The following is a 25,251-nucleotide window of genomic DNA, read 5'->3' as shown; positions in this document are numbered from 1 at the left end:
GGGACACTGGCAACATTGTAAAGCTTGGCTCCTTCAGAGGTTGGACTCACACAGGTGGTTCTGAGTGGAAGACTCAATTTCAGGACTACTCTGCTCTGTCACGTTGTCAAACATTGTGGATAAGTGGCAATCCTATTTGTAATACAGGCATTGAGGCAGGCCCTTGGACACGATAGACAAGGGGCAATTTTACGCTTTACTATAAATGTGACTTATCAACCCAAAATGCCAGTAAACCTAATCTTACTTAGCCACAGCACAAAGCAGGCAGGAGACAGTGTCTATGTTCTTTGGTTTTAGTCTAGCTGGTTTTATTTTCGAAAGAATATAACTCAGACCAGTTAGTTTACGTTAGAAAGTTGGGTTTCTTGTTGTTTGTTTTTATTTTTTGTGTTGTCGCTTTGTTTGTTCCTTATAGGGCTGGAGAGATGTCTTAGTGGTTGAGAGCACTTGCTGCTCTTCAAGAGGACCTGAGTTCAGTTCCCAGTAGCTCACATCAGAAGGCTCCCTGCCCCCCCACCACCACATGTATGCATGCACGCAGGCACGCACGGGCACACACACACTCCTAAAACAAAGAAAATGTTTTGTTCAATCAGTATAATAAAATGATGGCCACCAAATTATTAAAATGGGTATAGATGAATTCTAAAAATTATAAATCAGGTTGGAGAGATGGCTCAGCGGTTAAGAGCACTGACTGCTCTTCCAGAGGTCTTGAGTTCAATTCCCAGCAACCACATGGTGGCTTGCAACCATCTATAATAAGATCCGATGCCCTCCTCTGGTGGGTCTGAAGACAGCTACAGTGTACTCATAAAATAAATAAATAATTTAAAGAAAATTATAAATCTACCTCCTTGGGCTTCATATATACTACGTGTTTAAAAGTACACGCTATGTGGTTGCAGAGAGAGAGAGAGGGAGCAGTGGTTGGTTATCCACTGGCTGCTCCTCCAGAGAACACCAGGTTTGATTGCTAGCACCCTCTTCCGGTCTCCTAGGATACCAGACACTCAAGTGGTAAGCAGGCATACACAGGCAGATGAAACACTCAAACCCATAAAGTTTAAAAATTAACAAAAAACCCTATGAAACCCCTCCAGCCAATAGTCTTTCCTTCCTCCCTCTCCCAGGTGAGAGGTGAATCGAACCACTTCCTGGCTGGTCTTTTCCATTTCTTTCTCACTGAGCTGTGGAAGGCACTCGGGACAGACGGAGGCTGTGAGGACCCTTCCTAGTGTTACTCCTTCTTGAAAGCTGAGGTGAGTGTGGTCTGCAAGCATGGTAAGCGGAAGATTCTAGATGTTGGAGAGCGGACGATAGGAAGCCTGGGAGGAGAAGGGGTGTGGTGAAGCGGGAGGATGAGGGAGGGGGAATGGCGAACCGGAAGGATTAGGAGGAGCAAGGGAGACTCTTACCCGGTTCTTGTTGTATTTTGTGGTTGTTTTTGAACCAAGTGATCTGAGGCGCAGGGACACCTCTAGCTTGACAGTCTAAGGTCGTGGAGCCACTGATGGACACCTCGTGGTCACTGAGGTTTTGAAGCAGGAGTGGCGCTTCCAAATCTAGTGAAAAAGAGAGGGGGCGTGGTCATTTGTATCGTCTAATCAGTTGGACATCTTAATAGAGACAGAGCCCACCCAAGGTGACCGACCGACCGTAAGGCTTCAAGACGTGCTTGTCGCTTTTTCTTTTCACTGATTAAAATTAATGCTTCCCTTAAGAAACTGTGATAACCGATTGTCACGTGCTGAGATGTGGGTAAATAAAGGACTGGGTTGGTCTTGACATTTTTAGATACTAAGATACCAACTCACTTTCTTCGTCAATAAGGCTTTTCTAAAACTCAAATATTTCACATATTTCAGGAGCTAAACATGAAACACATGGTCGCGTGTGTAGATATGTCTGTATTTTTTTTTTTTACATTCCTACGACACGTGTGTGATAGGCCAATGTCATCTTACATTTTATGTTTGTTTTCTGGACTGAGCCCGATGGCTGATGGCTCCTGTGTTTGTACTGAGTTTCATGGACTGGGCTGTGTGACTCCATTGTCTACACTTCGAGGCAGCAGACCGAACAGGAAAATTCTGAAATTATCCAATGCTTTATTGGTCACTCCCCTCCCTCCCCTCCCTTCCCAAATGCAAGCAGCAAAAAAGTCCATTCAAGAGGCAGAGGCACGAGTTTGTAGGTTTTGCGCTATATAATAGCACAAGTATTGTATTTTATATTATTTTCTCTTAAAACATACAAATATGGTACAATACAATTTATTTTAATAAAATGCCAACCGGTATAGTACAACAAAAAAAATGAATTTAATACATTAAAGATGCAATACATTATAATATTAAAATACCACACAGGAATGGCAGTACCCCCAGGGCCCCAATGAGTACAGTGTTTGTTTAATGAAGTAGTTATTCAGTCCTGCTGACGTGGATACATTCTAGTGAGGGCGTGGGGATTGGATCAGGGCCTCGAGCCCAAGGGAAAAGGACAGAAAGGTCTCCTACGGTCTCTCCCCCGCACCCCTCCCCAGAGTCCACTTTTCCCCATGTCGGCTGCAAATCCTAGGACCGACATCCCAAGGGTATCACTTACATATTCTGCACCCTTGTCTGAGCTTTCTCTGACTAGATTTGGTTCCTCATCTTAGGACATTAGCACGGGGAGAGGGCAGCTTAGGTATGGTCACCCTACAGGTGATGATCTGACCTGGATTCCGCGTCCCCCGGAGGAGTCCGCTGCGGGCCCCACACCTCTCTCTCTTTAAATTCCTGCAGGAAAACTCTCAGGGTCAGCATTTGTTAAGGCCATTTTGACATCCCGGGTTGAGATGAGTTATCACAGAACACGGGTGAGATAGTAGCAGTAACCCGGCAGGGTTACTACGGGTGAGGAGACCTCTCAAGGGTTTTGTTTTCCATAGCTTATCATTAGTCTTGTTTTACACGGAATGACATCTGGAGGCACACGTTGAAGGAAGTGCTGGTTGATGAAATACCTTCTTCTAGGGCAGGCTGCACGAGAATGCTCTCACGATTGCCTCTGTCCACGTGCGCTAGACCCGATCTGTCAAACAACTTTCCTTAATTGGAATTGCAGCCCGTAGAGAACTTTCAATCTATAATGACTTGTGCATGCACGCCCAGTACAATGTTGGCATCTTTACAAAGCATCAGTGAGATATGACAAGATAAGAAAGGACACACGGCTAATAAACATCCAACAGTGCCCAGCTGACTCACAGATTGTACTTAAAAGTCAGACCCAGTGCCTTGACTTCCTAGCTCCCTTTAGCATATTCTACTATTTACCAGTGTTTCAACTGAAAGAACAATGTATCATTGCTCGGAGGCCTTAAAAGACTTTTGGATCCAGGCCCTATAAAACACAAATTATTTTCATAGCTACAGTTTATGATATCATCTGTACAAACAGGTTTCCAGTTCCCCTGACAGGTCTATTTAGAAGAGGATGGTTTGTTTTAACAAAAATGTTGCAAAGAACACCCAAAGGGGCTGGTTGTAGGTAGGGACACGGACTTCATACAAGCAGCATATAAAGCTGCAAAACACACAGAACTCCTCGTTTAAAAACAAGGTTCATACACCCTCCAAAGCAGACAGTATTAGGAATTATTCAGAAAAAAAATGTTTTTTATATGCTAAGTGTCTCGTCTGTTGGCTACAGTCTACCAGAGTGCTGGACCTAAGAGTCCTACTTTGTTAAATCTACCTACGTTGTAACAATGTAGTTTGACATTTCCGGGAGCAAAAGCGTGCAGCATCCGTACATAGTTGGCAGGCTAGAAACCCACAGTTAACACAGCGGGGCTGACCCGTGCTACTAGGATGATCTGAATTAACACAATATTCTTGCAGGTCATCAGCAGCCAGAGACAGGCACCCACAAGGGGCTCTTTTAGGTATGACCCCAGGGTTTGCTGGTGTGGTTTCCAGGTCTCTACAGATGTAGGGGGTTTTGTTTTGGTCTTTTGGAAGGAGCTGAGGAGCCAGCCTCATAAATGCTTCCCTCCACCCCCATCTCTCTCTTCACACCCCAAAGAAGGATTCAAAAAAAAAAAAAAAAGAATCTATACAATAGTCTCTTTCTTTCTTTCTTTCTTTCTTTCTTTCTTTCTTTCTTTCTTTCTTTCCTTTTGAAAGAATATTTTGGAAGGATTGGGAATACAACAATGACTGGAATTCTTGGAACACACACCTTCCCCTTCTCACAGGGAAGGAATTAGACTTTGCATGCGCATGCTCAGTTTAGATGTTTGTTTTTGTTTTGTATTTCTTTTTTCCTGAGAAGGCTCCCTTAACCCTTCATTCTCTCTCTCTCTCTCTTCCTTTCTTTCTTTCTTTCTTCTTTTTTTTTAAAATAGCTTTCTGACAAACTGAACTGAGCCCCCTGAAAGTTCCTAATGGTGCTGAGGTATTGTTTCCCGAAGGAAGGCATTGCCTCAGAATGAACAAAGAGGCCAGGCCAAAGAGCCATAGGTAAAACTTCAGGACAACAATTGATTATTCTTTCCTCTGCACTGACAACTTCCAGGCTACTGATTGTTTTCACAGCATTTGGGGTTCTGTACAACTGGCATTTGGGGGAAATGCTATTGTTTACTCTTTACACTTGACAAAAGCAATTCCCACAGCGCAGCCTGTGAACTTAAGGAAGAAACAGGCTGGTGAATTCCCAAGCTTGAGGGCAGCCATATTGTCACCGCCTACAGAACTACCCAGCCCCACGTTTCTCAGCCTGGCTCTTTTGGTCATTACTGCTGGCTTCCCCCAGCCCTGTGGTTCACGTACAAAGATCAATTAGTCGTGGAAACCAAACTTGCAAACAGAACAACAATGCATATTAAAAGTACCTTTCCTTCAAATGCAAATTTAAAATGTAATTACTCTTGATTTTTTCTTTATTTTTATAAAGGCACGCATTTAAATAGTTTTAATGCTGTGGTTTCGGTAATTTCTTAACTTTTGCAATTTCTTAATCCTCACAAACGTCCCATTAACATTTGCATATAGAGTGGGCGGCCTTTTACCTTTTTTAATGGGTAAATTTTTTCAATTGACGTTAAGAAGATTGCGTTAAATCTCCATTCACAATAGTCTTTATAGCCTGGATCCCTGGATTGTGGACTTTGGATGTCACCAAAGCTTGGTGAAGGGCTTTAAAACAGTGCCCAGTGGCCATGAGTATTTTGAATGAAGGCTTGCTACACTTTTGCCTGCAGTCAGGGCCTGTCAGTCCAGTCAAGGACAATGAGGAACATTATTTAATGGTAGCAGGAAACCCATGTGATTACCTGGGATGGATAGAGGAGGGTGGAGCAGACCTGAGGGACCTTCATAATTCACATTGTGATGAAGCTTTACTCTCAGAATTACATCAACATCTTGTGTCCCCAGGACCCATCTTAGAACACCCCCCTCCCCAGTTTAAGATCAATATACTTCATGTAAAAAAAAAAAAGAACAACTTTCAAATAAATAAGCACTATAACTTGTTATCCAGGAACTATTTACAAATCAAGAGCAAAATGAAAATAGTTAAAAAATAAAACCAGGCGGACACTCGACAAAGGACTCAAATTCAACTGTACTCATCCTGTGCTGAAAAATTAACTTATTCATGTCCATCTTTGGCAGAGACCAGCGTTTGTTTAAATTATTCAGTTTTTTCCAGCTTCACAACTTAAAAAATAAAATATATTTATATATATTATATATGTATCAAAAGAGGTTGGCATCAGAGTGGAAGAAAGGCTGAGTCCCAGGTTGCTGCTATCAGGCAGAAGACAGAAGAGCAAACACACAAGAGAAGGCAGAGTACAGGGATCTTCAAATCCAAACACACACCGGGTGGCCCGGAGAGCACCCCAGCCAGCAGGCACTGGGGTTTCTTATTATGCTATCATGTCCAATCTCACTTTGGGCAGAGTGTCTCCTCTGGGCCTGAAAGTTAGCAACAGTAACAATAAACCAAGATGATAAGAGACAACCGTTACTTTTCAACGAGTCCTTTAATGTTTGACATTACTTTGTGTGGCACAACCACTCCTCCTGCTTTTAAATTCGGAGATCCGAGAGAAAATAGCCTTTTTGCTGCAGTGCTCACCTCTAACGAGAACTTCTGTCTTCCGAAGGATCTCTTCCCCTGTGTATATGTTCCTGGCTCTGCAGGCATAGGTGCCCGAGTCTTCCAGAGACACATTCTTGATGACAAGGTTCAGAGTGATGGAGTAGTCCTGAGTGGTGGCCATTTTTTGCTTACTGATGCTATGGTGCATGGTCCTGTTGTTAACTGTCCGTAGCAGGATCCAGGTAATGTCTCTGTACAGGAATTTACTGACCACACAGGACAGTTTCAGGTCCTCTCCTTCGGTTGGTATCTTTTCCAAGGAAACGTGAAAGCCGTTTGGCACATCTGGAAAAGAACAATGAAGAACTAACTTCAGACCAGTGTCTCCCAACGAGATATTCAGACATGGTGCGAACTATGTGTTCCCACTCGGCTCCTCTCAGCATGAGCATCAGCGGGGACAAGTATCCTGTCTTTCTGTGTTAGGGGAAGTGCTCAAACAAAGCAGGAAGGGCCTGTGGAGTTGAGCCCATCCCAAGTGACACAGGAAACACAAAACCAGGGCAGGTTTGGGGAAGGTAACTTTTCCTTGTTTGCCCCAGTTGCTCTTCATGACGAACTGGCTTTCCTGACTTGGGATAAGCCCTCGTCCCTCATTTCTTTAGCACGTCCAGTCCTCTTACTGGTAAGCTGACATTCAAGGAGTGTACAATAATAAAATGACTTAGGAGCAGTTTGTACTAAAAACCCAAAGTCTGTGTACACGGGAGCGAGTTCTGAACAGTTCCTTAGGGGTGAGCTTGGGAAAGCTCGTCCGAGCCAGTCCTCCCTCGCTTCACAGTGGCCTCCTCCCTACTACTTATGAGCAGAGCTCCAGCCCCTTCGGTCGGCCAGTGGGCCACACCACAATCGGTTATTTACCCACTCAGGTTCCTCCAGTGGGGATGGTTATACACGGACACAGGAGGAGAGAAGGATTGCTTTCAAAAATGTAGGTAAACCTGGACCCATTTCCAGATCCCGAAATTGGTCACTGGTTTTAAAAGTCAAATTTAGGGCTGGGTGCACATCTCGGAGGCAGAGGATTTGTTTAGTATGCATGAGCTCTCCCGGCTTCAATGCCCAGCACTATAAAGGAAGGGGAAGTCTAAAGGAAAAAAAAATGTGTGGTGAAGCAAGCCCTTGGGAGGTAAAGGTAGATCAGGAGTTCAAGGTCATCTTTAGTTATATAGGAAGAGGTCCTAGGCTACTTGAGATATTCTCAAAAAACAATAAGAAATTAAATAAGAAAAGCCGTTCTGTTTGGGGTCAATTCCCATCCTTTCTCTACATCGCTTAAGTGCCCCCTGATTCCATACCGGCCTGTGCACCCCATCTTTCAGTAGTTCTTCTAGAACCATCTTTTGAATTTAGGACTACAAACTCCTCAGTGACATTCTGGAGCATTCATTGGAGGGTTTTAAAAACCACAGCCACTGGTCGTGGAACTGACTTCTTCTCAATACCTTCCCATGGCCCATTACTGGTGATGTATCTATATTTGCGCAAAGAATTTGGGCCAACATTTTACAAAGAGCTTTGAAGATGAAAAGCGCTGTTGTCTGTTGTTATTATTATCCTCCGTACACAAAGCTATAAAGAGACCTTTAAACCTTAAAGGGGACAATAGACCAAAATTAGACATCGTATCAGCGCTTCCCTAGGTCTCGCTTTGCTTGTTTTTCTGATTTCTCTGGCTTTGGCTGCATTATAAAGTGTATCGTCTGAAGAAATGCCAAAGCATTCATGTGAAACCTGGAAGCAGGGGGTTACGGCAGCCCATGAAGCGGGGTGCATGGGGAGCAAGGAGACACTCTCAGAGGAAAATTAAAAGGGGCCGGTTGGGAGCACAGACACGGCAGCTCCCCTTCCAGTCGGTCGTGGCTAACCTAGCAGTGAGGTGTCTGAAGCAGCTACTCTCCTGCAGCGTCTTTGAACATTTTGGACATCTTCCAGGTGAGAGTAAGACATCTGTTATCGCCACCCACACAGACGAGACGGGAACGGAGGACCGTTTGCACGCGGGCTACTGGCAGGCCGTCCTTACTGGCCAGAGCCCCGCTCCATCCATCCGCTCTCATCCTGGAGGTTGGCACCCAGGGACCTCAGTCACGCTGCTGAGGTCAAGAGCGGAGTCTCTATTTACTTTGGTGATTTAAAACTTCCTGTGGAAATAGCTCACAGGTTTCCTGATGGAAGATTTTGTTTTTCTTTGCCAAGCACCCCCAGGAATCTCAAAATAAAACGCATTTAGTGACATTGGGAAATGAAAGAGGCGAGGTTTCATCTTCCAGTTTATCTCGTAGTGATAGCTCACACAACCACAGTCACAGCGGGGAACACACACACACACACACACACACACCACACACACACACACCACACACACACACACCACACACACACACACACCACACACACACACACCACACACACACACACACCACACACACACACACACACACACACCACACCACACACACACCACACACCACACACACACCACACACCCACACATACAACACACACACAACACACACAACACACACACACAACACACACACACACCCCACACACACACACCACACCACACACACACCACACACACACACACACCACACACACACACACACACACCACACACACACCACACCACACACACCACACACATACACACACCACACACACACACACACCACACACACACCACACACACCACACACACACACCACACACACACACACACCACACCACACACACACACCACACACACATACACACACACACACACACACACACACACACACACACACAGCATCTGGAGAAGAGAAAAAAAAAACCCAAGAAACAAACAAACAAAACAGGTCCATCCTGCTAGCCTATTCCTGGAGTGGACATAGTTTCTGAAGCCATCAGACCGTCTGTTTCTCAGTATAACCCCCTTCAGTCTTTTCTTTTGATCCATAGAAGACAGTAGACAAGAAAATATCTTTAATGATTTAATAAACCCTGAGGGATTTTCTCCTTAATACTTTCCCCCCTGAAACCCTGAGGGTAAAAATGGACCTAAGAATTGAGTTGCTCTCCAGGGGACTGGAGAGGTGGCTTGGTGGTTAATAGCACCGGCTGCTCTTCTAGAGGACCCAGCATTCAGTTCCCAGTGCACACTCACAACCGTCTTTAACTCCAGTTCCAGGGGATCCAACACCCTCGAACACACATACATATAGGCAAAACTCTGATGCGTATAAAATATGAGTTGCTCTCCATCTCAGCCATCTCGTCCTCACTACGTAACACTCATCTCATATAGGATGAGGCTCACCAGTCTCCTATGGGGTCCATGAGAGAAGCCAGCCTCTCTCGGGAGACAAGGCCAATCTCCTGTGGGGAGAGCATGCCCATGTAGGAAACCTGCCACCTGTGGGGCAGGCATTTCCACCTGACTGGGGTGGCCCCAAATAGACTGAAAAGGGTTAGCAATCTTATCTCGAACACTAAACATTTACTTCTGCAGAACACGGGCAGGATAGTCCCTGAGAGCATGGGAATGGTTACTAGAGATCTTTACTTAGTTCACAGGTATCAGCGACAAGGGAGCACCAGAAATAGACGGAGATGCTGTCAAGGAACAAGGATGCCTATGGCCATAGCTAGCTGCTTCTCTCCACTAAGAAAAGGAAATTATGGTGTTTTGAGAAGCAATAAAGCATCAAATAGGTCTTTACAGAATTCAAAGTTCGGACAGCCACTTTAGAGGGTAGAGGGATCCCGGGGATTTAACTCAAGTGTCTCCTACACGATACTGGGGGTGGGGGGGCGGGTGTCTACCACTTAGCTACATGCTCTGCCTAGTCCTATAGGGCAGCTTTTGAAGTATTACCGGGTTGGAGAGGGGCTGGACAAATGGCTCAGTGGTTAGGACACTGGCTGCCATTGCTGAGGACTCAGGTTTGGTTTCCAGAACCCACCACATGGCTCACAAGCACCTGTAACTCCAGCTTAGGGCATCCAAAGTCCTCTCCTGGCCTTTGGGGACACTAGGCATGCATGTAGCACACGCACATGCATATCGGCGAAACACTCATAAACACGATATAACATAAATAAATACGGAAAACTAAAGTGTTACTCTGGGTCAAGTATAAGCAGCACACGCATGCACTCATGCACACATGCATATACACACAGACACGGTATATATATATATATCTTCTTATATCCTATTACATATACTATATATACAAAAGCTATTTATACCTCTATCTATCTATCTATCTATCTATCTATCTATCTATCTATCTATCTATCTATCATCTATCTGTCTTATCTATCTGTCTATCTAGTCTTGTTTTCCCTAGAAAATAGACATATAAAGGTTCCTAAAAGTACCTGTATGTCCTAAGAATAAATCCTGGGCTGGGTGTGGTGGGGCTTTAATCCCAGCACTTGGGAGGGAGAGGCAGGTGGCCTTGTATAAGTTCAAGGCCAGCCTAGTTTATAAATGAGTTCCTGGACAACCAAGGATATATCATCAGATTCTTTCTTTCTTTCTTTTTTTTTTTTTGTTCTTTTTTGTTCTTTTTTTCGGAGCTGGGGACTGAACCCAGGGCCTTGCGCTTCCTAGGCAAGCGCTCTACCACTGAGCTAAATCCCCAGCCCCATCAGATTCTTTCTTAAATGAATACAAACAAAATAAAAAAATTTGGAGCAAAATTCCGATATGAAAAAGTATACTAATTAGCTAAAAGCCAATAGCGATTACAAGCGATTCAGTCTAAGTTTAAACTCTCCAGTGCTGGCAGCAGAGAGCCGTGGGGAGAGGGCAGAGCTGAAATTACAGGTTAGATGGTAAACCGCCTTTAGGTGTTAAGATTAAAGTTTCCATGTGTTTTGAGGAGCGCTTCGAGCTTCCAGTAGGCATTTCCTTCCCTGAATTCAGCACGTCTTCTCCCAGAGCACACGCGGACCCAGGCCAGAAGGACCCTGCCCTGAACCTTTAGACAGTCTCTTTAGTTGGACTCTTAGACTGTGAAACATCTATGGGCCAACGGTGTGTGCCCGTCCTGAACCTGTGTCCCTCTGCTCTAGATAATGCCCAAAATTCCCAGAAAAGACAGATGGCTCCTAAGTCTGCCGCTAGACTTCCCTTCCTCTGCCAGAGGACTGGCATCCCTAGTCAGCTAATCATCAATGTGCTTACCACCAAGTCAGCGCACAAGAAGTGGCTTAAGGAAAGACTCTGAAGAGCAGCGGTGGGGAGGGTCCTGGAGCAGATGTGGGCATGGCTCCCACTCACGGGGATGGAGTGAGAGGCACGGCATGCTCTCCAACAGCAGCCCTGAAAGGCCCCAGGACTCTAAGCCTAGCCCAGCCTTGAGGTCCTGATGTAGGTACAGTTGGGCACAAGAAGTCAGAACATGGTAAAGGTTTGTGGGATGGTTTTGGGTGAGTCAGTGGCTTGTGGGACCCTGTTGGTGCTCTTTTAGCTGTGAGCACTTAGGGGAAGCCCAGCCTCTTTTCTGTATCTGTTCACGCTCTCCCACAGCTCAGTGCCCTCCAGTTCTCTCTCCCTCTCAGACGTTCAGAGCTGCGCACAGCTTCAGAGTATCGATCAGTGGTCTGTGTGACTGAAGGCCTCAATTTTATTTCATTTATTTTATTTTATTTTTATTTTTTGGAGCTGGGAACCGAACCCAGGGCCTTGCGCTTGCTAGGCAAGCGTTCTACCACTGAGCTAAATCCCCAACCCCCCCCCCCAAAATCATTTATTTTAAATTGATTAAAATTTGAGCAAGGCAATGGTGTGTGTGTGTGTGTGTGTGTGTGTGTGTGTGTGTGTGTGTTATTTCTCTATTGGATACAGAGCTGTGGGCATAGCCAGTGATAAAACATCTACATGAGGTCTGGAGTTCAATCACCAAGAAATAACCCCTAAATGTTGACTACATATTAAAAATATAATACAGTATTTTAGATATACTGGCTTAAAACGATTTTTGTTGTTGTTTGTTTGTTTGTTTGTTTTTTTGGTTCTTTTTTTTCGGAGCTGGGGACCGAACCCAGGGCCTTGCGCTTCCTAGGTAAGCGCTCTACCACTGAGCTAAATCCCCAGCCCCGTTTGTTTGTTTTTTTAAGATAGGGTTTCTCATTTTAGCCCTGGCTGTCCCGGAACTCCCTCTGTAGATCAGGCTAGCCTAAGACTGATATATCCTGCCTGCCCCTGTCTCCCAAGTGCTGGGATTAAAGGCACTCACCACCAATGCCTAGCCTGTAAAATAGTACTCTAAAAATACATGAGCATTAGAAAACATTTTATCCTTACTTTTTTTTTTTTTTTTTTTGGTTCTTTTTTCGGAGCTGGGGACCGAACCCAGGGCCTTGCGCTTCCTAGGCAAGCGCTCTACCACTGAGCTAAATCCCCAACCCTAGAAAACATTTTAATGACTACTTTTTATTTTATGTGTATGAGTCTGAGTGCATACATGTATGTACATGTGTGTGTCAGTGCCCATGGAAGCAGGAAAGGGGGCACTAGATTACCTGAAGCTGGAGTTACAGGGAGTTGTAAGCCACTGGATGTCTTAACCACTGGGCCATCTTTCCGGCCCTCAGAAATGTTTAAGGTACGTGTGGGTTCTGTTGGACAATGGTGGGACCATGGGGCCAATTCAAATATCACATGGATTCTAGGACATGCACAAGTGGATACGGGCCCTGACCTTCTTCCTAAGGGACTGATGGTCTTAGACAACCCCTGTGAAAGGGCAGATTGACCTCCCCAAAGGGTCCATGGCCACCGAATTAGTCCAAAGTGCCTGGATCTACTCGAAGACTAATCTTAGTGAAATCTTTGTGAGAATCCTTCCCCTTCAAAGGTCTTTCCTACTGGGAGTGATATAAGGAACACTCTCTTCTGCTCTTGTAAGGTGAGAAGGTGGGGGTCAGTCCTTGGCCTAGGGGGCTTTGCTGTGTTCTCTCCTCTCCAGAGAATGCAGGGGGCACCGTCCAGGTCTGAGCAGTGAGAGCGACCTTCAGGACGTCTCCATGGCTCAGATTTCTTAGGGCTTGGCTCACCGGGCTGCAGGCTCCCATCGTCTGACAACTCAAACGTCTCCTGAAGGCTGCGCTGCCTACTTCTTTCTGGAGACTTCTAGGCAATGTCAGCAGCCTGCTCCGTGCAGTGCGAAGTTTCCAGAGGGTTGGCAGGCTGCCCAGGTTTCCTCAGAAACTGGGGAGGCCTGGAGCCAGGCAATTGTTTTTAGACTTTGAGCAACTTATTTCCTTCCTGAACCCGTGGAGGGACACAAGGAGTGCCACTTGTGTACCTTGCAGGTTTAAAGATTTGTAGAGACCGTCGGGTTTAAAGTTAAAAATTCTTACATGCTCATTAATTATGAAGAACAAAACCCACTTTCAGATTTTGACAGGAGAGTCTGAGTCCTCCAAAGGGCTGAATTACTTTAACTAGGGATTTCTAAGTAAAACAAACAGACGAATGAAAAACCCTCAACCCCTCCTAAACCCTAAAAACAAACAAACAAACAAACAAACAAACAAACAAAAAATGAGTCTAATATCATAGGGGTTGGAAGTGAACTGTGTACCAGACAGAGGGGTAGGTCCAAGAGTGAGGATATAAGATCCCAAATTTAGAACCCAGTCTGGGAAAGAAACACAGACACAATTGAGAGAGAATTCCGGGAAGTGGCTCTTTAGAGACGCTAAAGATGTTGTGGAATTCTATTCCTGAGAGCAGGGACAGAGGTAGTCACAGCTTGACAAGTCGGAATGTTTAAAAGAAAAAAAAAAAAAAAAAAAAAGGAAAAAAAATCACCAAGGGCGTTAAAAGCAAAGAGGGTTGAAGAGAGATCAAGGTCACCCAGCTGCTCTGTAGAGTCGGGACAGCTTACCTGTGACGTAAAACCTTATGTCTCTCTCCACAGTCCCTATTTTATTGAAGGCCTTGCAGCTGTAGATTCCAGGGGTCCGAGAGTCAGCCACCACCAATGTGCTAACCGTCTGCAAGAGAGAGGCAAAGTTCAGCTAGGGGACAGAGATCTATTGGAACAGCCCCGAGGAACTCGGAGGGCTGTCGTGATTCAGCAGTTCCCTTCATGGAGAGGGTACGGCAGGGGTGGCAGCCACCAGCAAGCTCTCTGCTCTGGAGCCCCAGCACGAATAGAAAAATAACAGGAAGACAGGTCCTCAGGAGACCGGAGCCCATGACATCCGACCTACGAGGGGTTCGGCCTTATCTCGGTCTGTTGCCATAACAATCACAGACCTGAGTCGAGGTGTGGGACTGCACGTCCCAGCCCCAGGGTGGTCAGTCCACGTCTGTGAGAGGAACAGGTGAGGCCCGGCCTTTTCCTTGTGTGGGTGACCTGAGAGCATGGGTGTCAGCTGGTCACAGGAGGCGTCTATGGTGGGCACGGGAATCGAGCAAGGAGAGAAGAGAAGGTGACTCAGTTACTTCTCATTTGTGCTCACGGGATGTGGCGAGCAGCCCCCAGAAGGGAAGCTGAGAAGCTAAGGCGGCTGCGTGCGTGCGTGCGTGCGTGCGTGCGTGCGTGCGTGTTTATAAATTATGTATTCTCAGTACTTTAATTCTTTGTGTACCAAATGAAGATATAAGGTGACATTTTAGAGCTGTGATTTAGCACGACCGTACCCAGACAGTGGTCAAGTTGATATGTACTTGGAAGTACTTTGCAAACTAAATAATGTCTACCAGAATCCTAAGGTGAAAATTTAGACAGCTTAAAGACTTCCATTGTTTCCTTTAAAAGAAGAAATTAGAAATATGGGCTCACTGCTGGGCCGTCTTACATTGAAAGCCACTGTGCCAGGAATGGGGAGTGTGGTGGTGGGGGGGAGGGAATTAAAGTTCCTTTTTAATACTTCAAATTAGAAACAAATGCCCAGAAGTTGATCCAGTTCCACAGAGCTCGTAGTCTATGTCCTAGGACACAAATAACTAGCCATGGGTTGTGAGACTGGGGTGCTGTTCTCATGTTGTGTATCCTGGCTTAAGATGAAGACAATACCATAGGATGTCGGGCACTTTCCTGAATGACAGAGGAAGGGGTCTGAACATTATTTTCAGCGGTGAAGTAATATTAAGTAGGCACTTTACGTGTGGTCTCTCAACTCCTCTTAAGAAATCAGGACATCTCTGTTTTTTTTTTTTTTTTGTTTTTGTTTTTGTTTTTGTTTTTAAATCTAGAGACCAAGCTGACTAAAAACAAGGGCTGGAGAGATGGCTCAGTGGTTAGAGCACTGGCTGCTCTTGCAAGAGGACCTGGGTTAAGTTCCCAGCACCCACGTGGAGGCTCACAGCCATCTGTAACAACAGTTTCAGAGGATCCGAAGCCCTCTTCTGGCCTCTGTGAGCGCCGGCACATAGGTAGTGCACATAACACGCAGGCAGAACGCTCACAACACATACACACACATACAAATAAATCTGAAAGAAAGACTGATGGCCTACTCAGTGATTTTAGGCAGCAAACCCCCGTCTTCATTCCCCTACCCCCAAATGGTTTCTTAGTTGTTGGAGGTCTCTGCTCACTCCCATCCACTCTTACATCCTCCGTGTGTTATCGAACTTCTAGATAACACAGAGGGCTGGGCTATGTGGCTGTTCTCATTCCGTTTAGCGGCCGTTCATCATGTGGCCGTGAAGTCACTGTCACAACAGGGGAGCATGGCAGTCCCCATGGCCAGTGACTTTTAAATGTGTTTGGCTTATTCCCTGCTTAAGGTTCCAACATATGCTATCTCTTCTGTGGGGGCGGAGGTGGGGATGGGGATGAGGGTGGGGATGGGGGAGTTTCAGGTGGGTGGGGTAGGGGGGGTAGCCAGATGTAGAAGAGTCTGAAACTTCAGCTCTCTCTCTATTTCGACTGTTAATTTTAATGAAGAGTGGGAACATACGAGTTCTGATAGCCACCTTCTCTCAATCATTCTACAATCATTCTACAGACCAACAAGAGCCATGGAGGATGTAGAAAATTGTGGTAAGACAAGTCTGTTGGGGACAGGATGAGGGGAGCCACTGGCTGGTGGTAGCTGGAAGGACAGAGAGATAATCAAGTCCATTGTGACCCACTGTGTTGTCTGGGGAGTTTGGGCTCCAGCCTGTCAAAGCTCTTCCCGAGAAGATCCGAAATGAATGTCTGAGCTGAGGACTTCCTGTTTGCAGTTACACGAAGCCCAAGTTCCTTATGGAGTAAGTCCTTACGGTTGATCCTCAAGGACCCACACAGACTTAGATTCTTGGATGTGTTGTTGTCCAATTTGGATCTATGGTTTAGTTAGCTATGTCTGCTTACATTACATAAACAGAAACCCCCTTTCTGTTGGTGTGAGGCCATTTAACATTTCAGACAGTCACCGTTTATATGGTTGTTAAAATTGCTTTGCTTGGGCAAAACTCAGAGCAACTGAGGAGGACTGGGGTTTGTGGCAAGGCGAAGCCAGCCTGCATACGTGTACATTTGCCGTGTTGGAGACCTGCACACAGTGGGCTGGAGAGATGACGCAGTGGTGTGTGCATATGACAGAGATCAGGGTTTGACTCCCAGTACCCACACGGTGGCTCACAATGATCTGTAACTTCAGGTTCAGGAGAGCTGACCCCCTCTCTGACCTCCATGGACACCAGGCATGCACATGGCACGCAGACATACATACATGCAGAACACTCATACGCATGAAGTAAATGAATACATTAGACTGACCAGGCTGTCTGGAATGGTTGTAGCAGCTTTAGTCTTAGTGAACTATGTCAGACTCTTGGTGTCATCTGAGACCAAAGCTGAGATGCCCAGAGGGGATACAAATCCATGTCATACAGTGAAGAAAGAAATATAAATCAATTTTTTTCTTTGCCTAAGTAATGCCTTCCAATACAAGACACCTATGCACAGGCAGGCCTCCTCCAGAATTGAACTCACTATGGCTTCCGTCGGTGTAGAAATGAGGTAGGTGGAGTGTTTGTTATTTCTTTGTGGTAGGACCTTCATGTTGCCCTTGAAGGAAACACGGACAGCATTATCTCAGCCCCGTGAGATGGGGGGGCATTAAATAAGGCGACCAAGGTCTCTAGGGGTTAAGGGAGGAACCCTAAGACTCCAGAGACCACAGACATTCCTGGGTAGAGCATCTATCCTGATGTGTAGAACTCGAGAGCTCACACAAGCATTAAGTCAGGTCAGGTCAGAGATAGGAGCTCAAGCAAGCTCAGCATCCCTGGGTTGTATTGGGAGGCATTTTCTCATGGGACAGTAAGTGAGGAGGCGTGAGTGTCTTGTCTTAAAGGGGCCAATCTGATCCTCGATGTCCACCACAAAGAGGAGAATGAAAAAGAAAAGCAGAACAGAGTACCAAATTATCCCCGTTATGTTTTGGAAGAGAAACGGCCGAAGATTTGAGATGTCACAGATATTTGGAGCTGTAATCATTTCTTTTGTAGGACTCACCGGAAGGATCTCTCTCGAGACTGTCTGCTCGAATTAGTTCTATCATTAGTTTGCATTTTCTACAAATGAAGAGAACGGAGGGCCAGCACAACAGAGGCAGAAGCATGAAGGTAAACTACCACAAGGGCATCCACATTCTCTCAGTCACAGGAGAAGGGATAACAACCTCACTCCAGGGGTTGGGGATTTAGCTCAGTGGTAGTGCACTTGCCTAGGAAGCGCAAGGCCCTGGGTTCGGTCCCCAGCTCCGGAAAAAAAAGAACCAAAAAAAAAAAAAAAAAAAAAAAAACCAACCTCACTCCAACTTAAAATCCACAGTGGGGGCTGGAGGGATGACTCAGCGGTTAAGAGCACTGACTACTCTTCCAGAGGTCCTGAGTTCAATTCCCAGCAACCACATGGTGGCTCACAACCATCTGTAATGCAATCTGATGCCCTCTTCTGATGTGTCTGAAGACAGCTACAGTGTACTTATATAGAATAAATAAATAAATCTTTAAAAAAAATCCACAGTGGCCTTCCACAGAGGAGGAATACAGCAAATCACAACATCAAAAAAGATACAAGCCTTCCTGTTGACGGGTTAGTTTGGGATAGGTGACTTCTCAGTGAGGTTTTCAGTCCAGTCTAACTGCATTCTTAAAGGACCAGTGCTTGTTAAGGGGTCCTTACTATGACCCAGGGATGCTCATCAAGACCACCAGAGGCCAGACATGGTGGTACACGCCTTTGCTCCCAGCACTCGGGAGGCAGAGGTAGGAGGATACCTGAGTTTGAGGCCAGCCTGGTCTACAGGGTGAGTTCCGGGACAGCCAGGGCTACACAGAGAAACCCTGTCTTGAAAAACAGAAAGCCCTCAAGCCACCAAACAAAACAAGTAAACAAACAAAAACAACAAACCAACTAAAGAAAAACCTGTCATTAGCTACTGTAATTAGCTGCTTGGATTTCTTAATTTTCCTTCCTTCCCGTTTGCTAAGCCTTGGTAATTCCTGTCTACAATGTCGCTTCAGCCTCATGGAATAGACTGAAGAGAGGTAATACGTCATTCGCTTAATTTCCGGAACAAGTTTTTTTTTAACCTATTTATGGAATGGAGATTTTAATCTTGGGATGTTTCTAACACTGCTTTCTTCTAAGCCTTTCGGGGAGAAATAGAAGAAGGTGTATAAAGGCCAAGGAAGAGCTGACATGATCCCAGCGGTGGCGCGCAACAACCACGTGATGGGAAAACAGAAGGTGAGAATGAGGGGAAGCCAGGGGCAGTGTGGGAACTGGACCACAAGCCATAGTTCTGTAATTAGGACGACCGTTTACGTCATGGGATTGTCTCAGGCAATTTACATATTTCCTCCTGTACCCTCAAACAAGTTCAGGGAAATGTCGCTGCCGCAGTGAGGCAGTCACCGCTCTCCAGCCTTACAAAATCAGCCCAGGATTCTATGTACTTCTCACTCTGGTCCCATAAACCACCACCCGCCCCCCCCCTCCCGTCCCCCTCCCGGGTCTGTCGTGAACAACACAAAAATTCAACGTTTGTTTTTAGCCACTCCAGAAAATGGCTCACATCTCGCAAAAGTGGGCCAAGGAGGAAATGGAGTTTTGGAATTGTATTTTCCTCTATTCCCCTTCACTGACCTAAGGCACAACAACAAAGAAAAGCCCCTGGAACCCCTGAAACGGCCATGACTTCCTGGTGTGAGAGCTCCCACACCCATACCTATCCACAGAGGAGCAACGTGTGACTGAATGAGTCATTTCTGTGGGACTTTAGTGTATTAAAGTCACAGTACGCCCAAGAAGCAAGAGTCTACATTGTAGAGGACGCTGCAGAACTGTGCTTGTAGCTCTCAGTGAAGGATGGATGTCTCTTTCTCCCCAACCACCCAAAAAAAAATATATATATATGTATATATATATATATATATATATATATATATATATATATATAATGCTAAAACTAAACGCAGAAAGTTCTAAATTCAGAACAAGAAACCAACAATTTATATCTAGTATTCGGGCTGCCTAAAGGATCTGTCAGCTGTCTATATTTTCCCTTACCTTATGGGGAAAATTAAAAGTTTTGTAACACAAATGATCTTGAACAGACACCGTCATTGCGCGTGTCCGAGACCATTGGGGGCTCACTGCTATCTACGTAGTCGTCAATTTATCACAGGCCTATGTGCAGAGGAACTTCCTCCAGGTTATTTCCTGTTTGCCACAGGAAGTTAGGTAGGATAAACACCACTAGCGCCGTTTCTTCTTTCTTCGGAGGAGCCGAGAGATGTGGACCCTATCTTTGCCCTCGGTTGGAAGGAGGAGTTTGACCCTGCGGCTCCCGAACTTGGGCGGTACAAAGGCCGACTGTGCACAGGAGTTCATCTCGGAAATCTTTAGCTCAACTACAGAATTACAAGACAATGCATTTATTTCCAGCCTGAGTGGAAAATTTAGCTTTTTTTTTTTTTTTTTTTTTTTTTAATCTCAGACAAGTTTTTCTCTGCTCTCACAGGAGTTGGTTGGGTTGTTTTTTTGTTTGCTTGTTTGTTTGTTTATTCAACAGGCATTATCTATGGAGTTAGTTAACTGCACGGGGGTCACAACCACTAGGAATCTCAACCAGCTTCACCCCCATTCAATTTTATTGCTCGTTGTACCTTTTTTTTTTTTTTTTGTGGTAAGAAAAACAAAGTAGAAATCCCGCTTTGATCGAGACCATTAATTCTCACTTTAAACTTCCAGGGTTAGGAATACATTCTTCTCCTGCATGGTCAGGAAGAACTGATACCAGTGACATCATCTGGGAAATCTACTAGGGCTTCGTGTGGCAGTTCTAAATGGTTCTCTAGTATTAGTGAACAATTTCCACCCACATCAAAAAATTCAGCTTTCTAGAACTCCTTCTCGGCTAACTCACTCATTAAAGTCTTTCACCAATGGCTGGACACCACAGGACTTTATAGCTCCTGTGTACTGGGGTGGGGGAGGGGGAGGCTACAAACCACCCCAGCTACTGCTGTGCCTATAAAAACCATTCCAAATTCCTAGCTAGTGACTGTTAATGTTATCCCTGAATGGACTCATTAATTGTTTAGTTTTGGCTTAGTTAGCCACGAGACTGCTGAGTTTTGACTCGAGAGACTTTGCTTAGAATTTTTTTTAAAACTCTTTTATGCTGTGTCACTTGGGCTGCCCATGTTTAAAATGGGGAAAACCTCACTGGCATGCCAAAAAAAGGATGCTGACATTAGCATCTTCAAAAAGGCTTAGACACGGAAAACTACAGGGCCAGCGTGCTGGTGCATACAGTTAATCCCAGCACTCAGGCGGCAGAAAAGAGAAAATGGGAGATGGGGAGCAGCTGGAGTGGTAGCTCAGTGGTTAAGAGCACTTGTCCTTGCAGGATTCAGGTTTGGTTCCTAGCACCTACGTAACAACTCACTGCCATCTGTAACACCAGCGCCATCTCCTGGCCTCCACAGGCAGTGCATGCACATGGTGCACATACACACATGCAGGCAAAACTCACTTACCCATAAAATAAAAACAAGTAAGTCTTAAAAAAGAGAAGAGTGCAGAAGTTATTTATTGTTGCTGAATCCTATGTAGAGAGGACAATGCGTCTATTTGTCCTTGCGTTCAAGACACAGCAAAATAAATGGATATTTTAAGCATCCCTTTTGAGCAGACGGTGGTGTTTATACAGATATTCTCTACTTCATAGCAAGATGAGCATGTAAATGGATGTTTTGATTTGTTAAACCATGCTATCCCCATGCCAGACAACAACTGATTCCTAAGTAAATCCTTCACTACCTCAAACAGGTTAAGCGTCAGGGTTTGCAGCCTACGGGGACTTTCTAATTCACAGGATACCAGCTCTTTCCTATGCTCCCTGGTTAGTCTGGGGAATCCCGATAGGCGGCGTGTGTTTGCACACCCAGCCTAGGCTTCACCTGGCTGAAGGGCGAATATGGTATTTTCTGAGATAGGGGTGTTGAATTTTGGTGCGAAGCCTTGAATTAGTTTTTATTTACTGGGATCCCACTTCCTGTCCACTAGCAGGATCCAGGCACAGTTGAAGGCTAGAATTAGCTGGTGTTGCATGGGATTAATCCCAGCACTTGTGTGGTCTCCAGGTCCCACCCCAACGGTGCGACTGTCACGCTAATTGACAGAGAAGTCAGTTGGTAGAGGTTGGAGCGTGCAGTTGGGAGAGGGGAGCCGCTGATGTGCACCAGCCCGAGGTTCAGGAAGAATGGGTTCTCCGGGCTGCAGGGCTAGCTCAGTGGTTATGGACGTGTATTGTTCTTGCATGGGACCCAAAATTCAGTTCCCACTTCCAGGACCCACATGGGAGGATGAGAGAGGAGGCTTACATCCATCTCTACCTCTGGCTAACAGGAAGTCTGACATTCATTTCTGGACTCAGAGTACTGCATACACATGGCACGCACACACACACACACACACACACACACACACACACAAACACAGACATATGTATAGAGGGAGAAAGGAGGAGAGAGAGGAGCATCAGGGGTCTGAAGAACACAGTCAGGAAAATGCAGCCACTCGAGCAGTGAAGACACCCCTCAGAGATTCGCTTCCTCTCTGAATTTTGAGCTCTTGCATTACTTGTGGGTCTCGTAAACCCAGAACCAGACTAGCCCACCATTTGTTTCATATGAACAGTACCTTATTGGTTCCTTCTATGACCATCATGCGCTGAGTGATGCCCTCGATTCTGTTTCCTATGTTGCTGCTGGAATCCAGGATGAAGGATTCTTCACTCCCAAAGCAGAAGTCATTCCTACGAAAGAGAAGAGGTCATCGCAAGGTTGCACAGAACAGCCAGTGATGGCGAGCGAGGTGGAACGGACAGGATCGGTCCTCACTGAGACAGCCGCAGACTTTACGAGAGTCTTCTTCATCTAAGACCATCCCCTCCTCCTCAGAAACTACAAGTTGCAACTGTATCCACCCAGCAGGGAGACACTCCCACAGTGAGAAGATCTAAATAGTAAGGAAAATACTTAAGTTAAGGCATTTAATGCCTGGATTTCCGTTAGTTCTCAGTGGATGGAAGTAACATTCAAGTGTGTGTGTGTCCCCTCACATACAGGTTTGGGAGGTGTATATTGTATTAGTGAATAAAAACCTTGAGAAAAATAATGGCATTTCATGTGTACACAGGGTGGTTTTCAGTCATAATATTTAGTTACACACCCGCCTCCCACCCAGGGCTAAATAAGTGCCCATGGAAACAAACATCTTGGAATCGTTTATTGTATTTAATTAATTTCTCTCCAAGTCCAGTGTTATCACAGCCCTAACTTCTTAGGCTTCCAGTGTTTAATTATCAAAGGAGAGCGCTAAGAGTGTTGACTTCTAAAGGCTGTGAGCTCTCTTTTAATCTTTAAAATAACATCTATTTCTTTCTCGTTTCTGCATGGGGGTGTTTCTCCTGCACGTGTCTTTACAACCCGTGTGCCGTGGAGGCCAGAAGCGGGTATCGGATCCCCTGGAGCTGGAGTCCCAGGTGGTTGTGGGTGTTGGGGATTGAACCTGGCTCTTCTGCAAGAGCAGCCAGCGCTCTTACGGCTGAGTCATCTCTCCCGGCTCTGCTCTCCCTTTTTGAGCATTCCACTGCCCTGTACTCTCACCAGCTGGGCTTGAGCTTTTGCTGAACAGAAAAGAGTGCTGCTTGACACTAGAACATGATTCAGGCAGAATCTGGATTCTCAAACAAGGAGGAATTTTGAACCCCAGTTTCTAAGTAGCCCAGAACAGTGAGGACTTACAGGAGATAAAAGTGGGAGAGGAAAGCCGGTGAGAGAGACAGGGAGAGAGGACAGGAGAGCCTTCAGGGGCCTTGAGCTGGGAAGTAACTCCAGAACATTAACGCCCAGTCCTCCTTCCATTATATGACCCAGGATAGTCTCCTGCATTGCACTCACCAGGTGTGGCTACGCTGTCTATCCACCCAGGTGTGTGTATGTGTGGTGTGTGTATACATGTGCATATGCATGGTGTGTGTATGGCATACATTCATGTGTGGTGTGTGTGTAAGGTATGTGTGTATGTGTGCATATACATGTGTATATGCATGGTGTGTGTATGGTATATGCTTATGTGTGGTGTGTGTATGGTATACGCTTATGTGTGTTATGTGTGGTGTGTATATGGTATATGTGTATGTGTGGCGTGTGTTATGTGTGGTATACATATATTTGTGTATGTGTGTATGTGTCATGTATGATGTGTGTGTGTATGGGTATGTGTGTGGTGTGTGTATGTGTGGTATGTATGTATGTGTAGTGTACGTATGATATGTGTGAGGGGTGTTTGTGTGTGTGTGTGTGTGTGTGTGTGTGTGTGTGCATGTGTGTGCGCACGGGTGTTCCTAAGGATAGAACCCTGGGCTCAGGTTACATGAGTTTTCACCACTGCCCAGTTTCATAGTTAGACTTACATGCTTCAATGGGGATTTCTTTTTTTTTTTCTTTTTTTTCAGAGCTGGGGACCGAACCCAGGGCCTTGCGCTTGCTAGGCAAGCGCTCTACCACTGAGCTAAATCCCTAACCCCTTCAATGGGGATTTCTACATCTTCTAAATCACTTTTATAACCAGACAGTTTCAGCAATTGAATTCTGTGCCTGGGCCATATGTTAGATCTCTCCAGATATCTAAGTTCAGTTTCCACCACCACCACCACCACCAAAACCACTTTATAAATAAATGAAAAGATTTAAAACAAAAACAAGCAAACAAAACAAGGCTGATCTTTCCTCGAGGGCACAAGTGTGTGTGCGAGTGTGTGTGCGCGCGCGCATGTGTGCGCGTGCACGCACTGGAGCAAATGTATGTGTGCCCTCAGAGCTGTGGCTTCAGCCACTCAGGTGCTCTTCTGACTGGGCGAGAAGGCTTCATATGCCTTCTTGTGTCCCTCAAAGCACTGAGGAGGATAAGGGGAGTCTTTGTCAAAGATCTTAAAACTTCTCATACCCCATCTTCAGGAAATGCAAAAAAAAAAAAAAAACAAAAAAACATTAGAGCAAAGCAAGGGAAATACAGTCAGCTCAGCTCGCTTGGGGCCACCGGCCTCTGAGCCCCTTCACCCACTGCCACTCTTGCTCTGAGGACAGTTACCAAGGCTCAAGTTCTACTGTGGAAACCACAGACTCCACTTGCTTGCCAGGTCCTCCGAATGAAAAGGCCAGGTTCTGTGGCTCTTTTCTAATTCAGGGGCTATTATTTTTTCCCTCTTTGTCACTGAACCATAAAAATAGAATGTCATTGAGGACCTGCTTCCATTCCGCCACTTGAAAAGAGACCGAGGTGGGGGTGGGGTGGCGGGGGGGGGGGCACTTGCCTAAGTCTTAAGAATACATCAAGCTCTTGAGGAAGTAGATTGTGCCATGTTTGAAGATACAAAGATAACCACGGTGCTGGGAACAGTCTTGAGGGAGGCGGAAGGCGAACAACAAGAGGAAAGCAGAGCTTGCTCCTGGTTTCCCACAGGAAGCCCACGGCAGCTCCTGCTAGAGCAAGATAAGAAAGCTCCCATGCACTATTCTGAACAAGGCTGGCGTTATCAGCTTTGCTCTGTCCT

The 25,251-nt window shown here is 45.6% G+C and overlaps 1 protein-coding gene and 1 long non-coding RNA gene across 4 annotated transcripts in view; one reads left to right on the top strand and one right to left on the bottom strand.

Moving 5' to 3' along the window:
• Window positions 1–25,251, bottom strand: part of Flt1 (Fms related receptor tyrosine kinase 1) — a 171,701-nt gene that overhangs the window by 74,669 nt on the left and 71,781 nt on the right. Inside the window, exons 11-15 of one of the 3 annotated variants that reach the window (XM_008768998.4) lie at window positions 22,335–22,449; window positions 14,061–14,169; window positions 6,145–6,453; window positions 1,422–1,568; window positions 278–1,331 (exon numbers count right to left, since the gene is read on the bottom strand). In XM_008768998.4, the coding sequence (XP_008767220.1) occupies window positions 1,186–1,331; window positions 1,422–1,568; window positions 6,145–6,453; window positions 14,061–14,169; window positions 22,335–22,449 (826 nt within the window). In that variant the 3' untranslated portion in view covers window positions 278–1,185. Of the gene's footprint in view, window positions 1–277; window positions 1,332–1,421; window positions 1,569–2,193; window positions 6,454–14,060; window positions 14,170–22,334; window positions 22,450–25,251 lie in introns of those variants that run through there. The other 2 variants (NM_019306.2, NM_001309381.1) reach the window with 2 other exon arrangements.
• LOC120095883 (uncharacterized) lies at window positions 1,143–18,873 on the top strand. The gene is made up of 3 exons (XR_005491799.2): window positions 1,143–1,265; window positions 17,627–17,743; window positions 18,774–18,873. It is a non-coding gene; the product is annotated as an uncharacterized LOC120095883 (long non-coding RNA).

This window comes from Rattus norvegicus, chromosome 12, assembly GCF_036323735.1.
Source record: "Rattus norvegicus strain BN/NHsdMcwi chromosome 12, GRCr8, whole genome shotgun sequence".
In the NCBI taxonomy this organism is placed as follows: Eukaryota; Metazoa; Chordata; class Mammalia; order Rodentia; family Muridae; genus Rattus; species Rattus norvegicus.
Note: the sequence above shows the minus strand (reverse complement) of the source record. Positions and strands in the feature narration are given on the sequence as shown.